The 8458-nt window shown below is 32.5% G+C and overlaps 1 protein-coding gene across 1 annotated transcript; it reads left to right on the top strand.

The window, feature by feature from the left end:
- The first annotated feature begins 337 nt into the window (after positions 1 to 337).
- Positions 338 to 2582, top strand: LOC143573716 (homeobox-leucine zipper protein HAT5-like). The gene is made up of 3 exons (XM_077058519.1): positions 338 to 958; positions 1353 to 1741; positions 1981 to 2582. Exons 1-3 carry the CDS (start codon positions 805 to 807, stop codon positions 2353 to 2355), a joined length of 918 nt encoding a protein of 305 aa, XP_076914634.1. The 5' UTR covers positions 338 to 804; the 3' UTR covers positions 2356 to 2582.
- The last annotated feature ends 5876 nt before the right edge of the window (positions 2583 to 8458 follow it).

Genomic DNA, 8458 nt, shown 5'->3' with positions numbered 1-8458 from the left:
TTACCTATAATCATAATATACAAAAATTACATGAAATAAGTAACACTTAAAAAAAATGCCCGAAACATAAAAATCCGGTAGGCTTTTAACCCGGTTTACCAGTATATACCGGATATAAACTACCGGGCTGCTCACCGAAATCCGGTTCAACCGCTTGAAGCCACGATAACAAAACTACGAAAGTGAAATCAATGACTACTTATAAGGACCTGTGATGCATTTAACAAAGTTAAAGAGCTCAATTTGTAAAACTTGACTTAGTGTACCCAAAATGTAACTTTTTATTAAAAAAAATACTAATATGCAGCCGTAAGCACTAAAATAAATATGTTGCAAAGCTCAAAAGACGTCCACTACTCTTACCCAAAGGGAATCATCCCCTATCACTTTGCTCTTATATATTATTATTTCAATATTTGTACACAAAAGATACAAACAACAATTACAACAATACTCTCTTCGATTCCTCTCTTTCTTTCTTCTCTCTCCCTCCGAATTTGCTCTCCTTTAGGCTAAACTTTCTTCTTCCTTTTATATTATCATCTCGGATCGAAGACTGAATTTGTCTTCGACGGGGAGTTTTGTTATTATGGGTGTGACCAACAGGTGTTCACATACGTCCCATATCACCGAAATCATCATCACTAGCTTCTTTCGTCACAAGATTTAAACAAACTCATCATATCTCAAATAATAATAATTCATATAACAAGATTAAGTTTTCCTTATTCCAAAACCATATGTAATACATAAAATAATAATACGTACCCAAGTTCTAGTGGGTAATATTATTATAGTCGTGACATGGCAGCTCGGAACTATCTCTTTGGTGGTGATTCTGGTGGTGATGGTGGCTCGGGTTTTAACTCCGGTATGCTAACAAACACGAGGGTATTACCTTCTTCTTCTAAGCCTCTTGATTCCTTCTTTGTCTCTGGATCATCTCATTCTTTCGTAGGTAATTATAATTAACCACTTATATATGTTTCTTGATAATTTTCTTGATGTCTTTGTATTTGCATTTTTTAGATCATATAGTGTTATATAATATGCCAAGATTTCATTTGGGTGTTCCTTAAAATAATGTGTGTTGATGAAATCAAGAAGCTTTTTGTCCATCTAGAAAACACATGGGCTTAAATATATATATGGTTGACTTATATTTCTTGATATCTTTAGTTTTGCAATTTTAGATAATATACCGTTATATTATAATATGCTAAGATTTAATTTGGTTTTCCTTAAAACAAATTATATTGATGAAAGCAAGAAGCTTTTTGTTCATCAAGAAAACACATAATTTGACTCAAAAAGTAAGTTCTTAAATCTTGATCATCTTGTTAACTCACCAGGGTCCAGATCAATGGTTAGTTTTGAGGATAAAAGAAACGGCTCAAGTAGCTCGTTCTTTCGAACATTTGATCAGGAAGACAATGGGGATGATGAATATGACGATTACTTTCACCATCCAGAGAAAAAAAGACGACTCAAAGCCGATCAAGTTATGTTTCTTGAAAAAAGTTTCGAGACTGAAAACAAGCTCGAGCCCGAACGAAAGATTCAGCTAGCCAAGGAACTCGGGTTGCAGCCTAGACAGATTGCAATCTGGTTCCAGAACCGTCGGGCTCGTTGGAAAACAAAACAGCTCGAGAAAGACTATGATATTCTCCAAGAAAGTTACAACCAACTCAAGGCAAATTATGAGAATCTACTTCAAGAAAAGGAAAAACTAAAATCCGAGGTAATTATATCAAGGACGTACCCGAGAATACCCGATAATCCAAGACACGGGGCGAGAAAACAAAACAGGCCCCTAAAATATATATCTTTTTTTTAAATTTATAAATTCTGGCCTCTGGGAGAGCGATCTCCCACCTGGCCCCTTATGTGGGCCGGCCCTGATAATTCATATCCTTGCATTTTGTGAACTTTAACTCTTTTGAGGTAAAAATGTAATCATTACGAACGTTTTTTGTTTAGGTTCATGATTTAAGTGAGAAGTTAAATCTGCAAGAAACCGATAAGGGGGCCTCGGATTCATCGAGTACTAAAAGCCCATCCGAGCCACTACAACAAGAACAAGTTGCGGATTGTGTGAACGATGAAGATGTAACTAAGGCCTCAAATGTTGGTGATTCCTCTTGTTTGTTTGAACATGATCAAAGTGATGAATCTTTAGATGAAGAAGATAACTTTGGGAAGATGTTTGTAACTCCGGTTAATGGTTACATGCTGCCAAAGATTGAAGATGGTGATTACCCGGAATTAGATGTTGTTAATTCTTGTTACCTTGGGTTCCATGGTCATGATCATGATGGTAATGAAGACCAGTCATTTGGTTTTTGGTCTTACTGAGTTAAATCAGAGGCTAAGTTAAGTAATTATGTAAGTTTTATTGTTGTTATATATTCTTCATGAAAGTTATCAAGAATGTTGTAGAAAGGAATAAAGTCCCAACTTGTTACACCCTCCATCCATGAGTGGTGATGTTGGTTTTTTTTATTTTTTTTTTCTTTTTCTTTGTATTTTCATTTTGGAAATAAGTAATAAATCCATGTAAGCAACTATTTTGTTTATTTGATGTTACATATCAAAACTTTCCTTTTTTATATTAAGAACTTCACAAACCTTCAATCAACTCCACCATAGTTTTTAAGTATTCATAAAAACACTTAATTTCTTTCACGACAACAAACTTTCACAAACCATCACACCATCACTTATTTTAACAAATAATTTATATATAGTCAAATTACTATTATAATATTTTTTTAATTATAGTTGTTTAAATGCTTGTGTTTTGAAAAGGTAAAGTATTTTTTTATTATTTAATCTTGTGACCATTTTGAATTTAGGGCCTACACCACACCGCCCGCACCTCATCCGTTTATCCAGACCTTGTCTTCGGGCTTGAAGCCTACAATGGTCTCATCTGTAGCCCTCTCATACGCCTAGCTCCTTCCAAAGTTCCAGACAACACTCCCAGATAGACAGATGGTCATATTTGTGTTTATATGCTATTTTCACCTTTTTGGTATAGAATTATGTTATATTTGTTTCGACGTGTCCAAATAGTCTATAAAACAATGCCATTAAGGCACTAATAGATAAGAGATATTCTGAATCTCCTACATAAACATAGGTGATTAGTACATTTCATAGTTGTTATAATTGGAAATAATTCTTTTATCTCCACTAAGTCAAATTTTCAAAATCTTTGGAATAATAGCGAATAAAAAGTCCTTTACAATATACCTTTCGAGCATACTATTTGGGGTGCTATTTCGGGGTGCTATTTCGGGGCCGTTTACTATTTTCTCTCCTAAAGTATTACATAATTAAACAGTGAATTCCTACTACCAACACTACTGCTTTATGTCGTGTTTTCCATTGTCTGATGTATTATATATTTGACGATGTTGAATCATATTTTGATAGATAAGCGTAAAACATATTTGATCAGTCTTTGTTAAAATTAATTTTTGATTTTGTTGGAAAATTAAAGTTTTTCTCTTGCAAATCCAAATCATAAGTTATTTTTTCATGTTTAAACTTTCACAATATTTATGCATATGTATTGAATGTGATGACACGAGTAATGCCAACACACTTGCATGTCTTTAAATTATTTCGTAAATTTTGCCTTCATCGGCATTATCATTTCAAAAACATATCGACTTTCAATTTATGTTCTAATAATTTGTTCGTCACTGTTCAAAGTTAGTGATGTACTAAATTATTCGAAGGATAATAAATTTTGGATAAAAAAGTAGTTCAGGTTTTGACTTTTGAGCATAACGCATATAGGGGTTTTTTTTTTGAGTTGTTAAAGTTTTGATTTCACCTGTTTTACCACATGTGTAAGTGAGACTAGAAACTAGAACTATTTGGTTGTAAGCCACAACCATAAAACACAGGTTAATTGTCGATATGTAACCAATTCCATGTTGGAAATCACATAGCATTTACAATCAGATACATAAATGTAACTATGATACAAATGTTCACCTCAAAGGGTTTGGTAGCCTCTTAATAATTTTGTCAAAAGACTAACTATGAGTCGATCAGAGTTAGAGCGTGTTTAGTTACACCTCTTAATCGCTCATGAAACCTCTTAAAGATTAAGTTTAAGAGATATGATGAATGATTCAGATGTTACCTCTTAATCACTTAATCAGTTAGACTTTTTATTAATTCAACACTAAATTGTCAAACGACCCCTTATTCTTTTAAACAATTGTAATTAGTCAGTTGTGTCTGTTTGTTTAATTTACACATATGCAACTTAACGCTTATATCTTTTCTATTTTTGTTTAATACATGTGTAATTTAATGGTGTATGCACACACACACTCAACACATGTTAAAGTCTGTTTTTTTCATTTTTATAAAGTCATTGTTGTTTATTTATAATCAAATTCTCCCATGAAAGACATGGACCACCATTATGTACACTTCCTATTAGTGGTTATGGAAAAACCGAACAGCCAGGTTATCAACGTGAGAAAAAGAACGGTGAAAGAAATTTTGAAGAAATCGTGTCAAAAACTTTCTAACTGGATAAAATTAACTTATATCCAAATAAAGGTCGATCTCGTGAGAGATGTGGGAAGGAAATTCGTTGGGTTGCTTTGAATAGACGGAGGTTTCAGTGTGATTTTACTGACTACTTCTGTATATTCTTTTGGTTTTTGTTTTTGTCTTTGTTGTTCTTTTCCGTATCTGTTATACTTTGGTTCAATCCGTAGCTAATTGTTTAAATTTATTCATAGCGGTAAAATAAAAAGTGAATTTTGAACTATAATAGTTTAAATAGTCCATCAAATAATTGTGATAGATGCTCCTTTTATATTTCATGAAAACATCCAAACGATTTACAATGAAATGTATGGTTATGACATATATGCATAGTTATTTTTTATAATGATAATATAATGAAATGAAGTTTGCTTTATCTTATTTACTTTGAAGGCAATGACCAAATTTTATACCAATCCTCGCGTGTTTAGTTGTATGACAGATGATAAATACAAGTGATTAGATCTGAAAATGATGTAACCTTTTTCCTTAATAAATATTTGAGCCATTTAATGTTTAAATATAAACTAACATATAGAATTACCAATTGGGATGTGCTCAGCACACTGTTTTGTCTAGAATATCGAGTTATTTAATATTATTACATCAGGTTTTATTCGGTTCAGAAATACTTAAAAAACTTATACAATATTCTAATATTTTATATTAGAACTAGCTTCCGACGTCGTGTAACACACGAAATGATTTAAATAATTAATTTATAAATAAAGCAATACATAATGTATATAGAAAAATGTATTACATCGGTTGTATAAACCAAATATATAATAGGATTAATGAGAAAACCATAAGGTTATAAAGAAAAAAAAATACAACCAACAAGTCTATGTTTTAAATATTTTTTTTTTCATTTTTTTAATTATAAGGTTAGTATTGTCACATTATCATACTCAGTAAATCTCGCCAATAGCAAAATAAGGTTAGTATTGTAAAAAAGAATTTTAAAAAATATGGTGCTTACTAAGTTATATATACAGAACTCACAAGTGATGGCTCTTGCGAGAAATGATATTACAGTGAGAAGTGCGAGAAGTGAAGATGTAACTCAATTAATCTCTAATTTTACTCCCTTTCTTATGATGTTACGTACATGTATGTAGGTTGGTTGTATTTATACCTTAGCTATACACATTCAAACCTACCTACACACATACATGTTGAAATTAAGTATGCCCGAGACACATACTTATACTAATGTGGCTAACTGTGTTTGATCCAAGTCGGGTCATACCCAATAACAAGCTAGACAACACCAAATGTATTCTTTTAATGATTTGATCATTTAAACGAATACCGAACACTAAGTGTTTAGAGAATTGGTTTTCTAAACAAACACACTTGATAATTTAAATAAATTATCTGGATAATTTATTTATATAAATTAATTATTTAATTGGTTAAATAATTAATATAGCATGTATGTTTTATAAAATTAGTTTTATAAAATAAGAGATGGAGATGTTTTAAATGTTAAAACACAAAACAAAAAAAAAATAATAATAATAATAATAAGCATAACCGGCCACCCATGTGGGTGGGGGTTTTTGGTCCAATTAAATTGCATGCTTCCTTTGCATGTGAGGTGTTTTTGTTTCAAAATCTCTCCATACAAATTACATGCATTTTGGTCCTACTTTTGGTATCTTTTTCAAGTGTGTTCAAGCTTCAAAAACCTCTCTCTCCCTCTCAAAAAGCTCACGGCAGCAGCAGCAGAAAATAGGGGAGCCTTGTGAGCTTGTTTTGTGTTCATAAATCCTAGCAACTAGTTGGTGTTGTTGCTCAAAGCTTGGGGTATCAAAAGCTTGAGGGTTTCTCCTTTGCAACCTAGCCATTCAAAGTCATCATCTTCTTCATCCACCTACATCTTCTTCTAAAGGTAGAAGAGGTACCATTTACATTTTGTAAGCATATTGTTCTTGTAATATTGATCCTTGGCTTTGGGTTTTAGTTTTAACATAATGGTATGTTTATAACTAGATTTAAAATCTAAGCTTCCGTTGCGTTTTCTAGTTAAATATGGTTAACTTGAACTTTGATAATCTTGTATAAAACCCAACAATGGCATCAAGAGCCGGTTACAAGGACTTATGTTTCTTACATGTTCATAGATTTCGGGTTTTTCATGGGTGAAAAAGGGGTCCGAAATTTTGGTGGATTTTACCCCTCATGGATTTGTAAGATCTTGACATGCATGAAAGATCTTAGGAAACCATTATTAACATTTGGATGTTGAAAATAAAAAAAAAATAATAAAAATATTTGGGCCGTAGCCTCTTGGGGGGGGGGGGCCGATTTTATTTGGTGATTTTGGGCATTGGTTGCTTAGGTTGCATGCTTAGAACATTTGGTATGTTTGGATGTGTCATAACCGAAACCTAGACCTTGGATGTGTTGATTGTTGTTTGTGTATGTTGATTATGTTTATTATTCAATATGGTTGTAATAATTCATAATCTTAGGCTTGTGTAATTTATTTATTCATAAGTTGGTTTGTAATAAATAGATTAGTTGCATTTTCTTTTTTTAGAAAAATATGTATTAGGATACATTTTGTAAAAATTGAAGATGCAAGAATTGGTGGATTTGGGCCTTGGACCGAAATTTTGGGCTTGTTGGGCCTCACCGGCCCATCATGGGATTCAAGCCCATTAGGCCCATAAATTTCACTCTTGGGCCCAAGAAGACTTTTGGAAGTTTGGAGCCCATTAACAAGCCCAACAAGAACACAACAACTTGGAAAGGATACTTGAAGCATTTGGATGCAAGGTCAAGTGGGAGTCAACATTCCATCCTTGTGTCATGTTTTGTCCCTTAGGTGTGACTTATGACCTATACTTGTTTCGGCTAACAAGTATGGTCAAACTTAGCGGTTCTCGGTTATGACTATATTTTGCATGTGTTTGCTTGGTTGTTTGTTTTACTTATTGTAATGTGTGGTTGATAGATATTAGGATATCCAAACCGTCACATAGGAACGACAACAAGCATAAAACGGGTTCTAATATATATTTGGTAATATCGCGTCAATTAGTTTAATTAAATGGGTTTATTAAAACTAAGCGATTACTCACATATAATAAAATTGGTTTTATTATAACTTGAACCTTGAAAATTGGTTTTCAAAATCGCCATATTACTAAATGCATGTTAGGATATGGCATAATGTTTTTCAAACTAGAATATTGGAAAACTTAAAATCCCTTTTTCATAATTACCAAGGAAACAAGTCTTACACCATCCTTTTGTATGACACTTAACGTATTAGGGAACTTTAAATGGGATAAAGGTCACCTAACCATTTTGAGCAAACTAATATACTTAGGGTAATATTAACATATTTGTGGGATAAAGGTCACCTAACCACTTGTATGTTAATCTTACATGTTTATACAAGTAGGACGACTTGAATTGGAAACCATGTGATAAAGGTCACCTAAGCATGGGGATCTAATGGTGTTGATGGGATAAACATGCGAACACGAAATAAGGATTTCGAATGGTCCCATACCTCTAGAAGTTGCAAAAGGTTGCAATTGTCAAGATTGACTACCTTGTTAAATCAAATAACGGGATAAAGGTCACCTAACCGAAATTTGATTTATCGTTGGATTCTAGAATTTAATTATTATTTTAAAATTTGGAATAAAAGGGTATTAATAATTAAATTGTTTATAATACTAAAATAAAACTTTGTTAAATTTTGTAGATGGCCGCTAACAATGCAAACACCTCTACCCATAACACCCGTAACCTATCCTTAAGAACCATCCTTGAAAAGGATCGTCTAAACCATAATAACTTTATGGATTGGTATCGCAACTTGAGAATAGTTCTCAAACAAGAAGAGATATCATATGTC

The sequence above is a fragment of the Bidens hawaiensis genome, unplaced genomic scaffold, assembly GCF_021521415.1.
Source record: "Bidens hawaiensis isolate Kalapana, Puna unplaced genomic scaffold, B.hawaiensis_p1.1 tig00026617_1, whole genome shotgun sequence".
Classification (NCBI taxonomy): domain Eukaryota; kingdom Viridiplantae; phylum Streptophyta; class Magnoliopsida; order Asterales; family Asteraceae; genus Bidens; species Bidens hawaiensis.
Note: the sequence above shows the minus strand (reverse complement) of the source record. Positions and strands in the feature narration are given on the sequence as shown.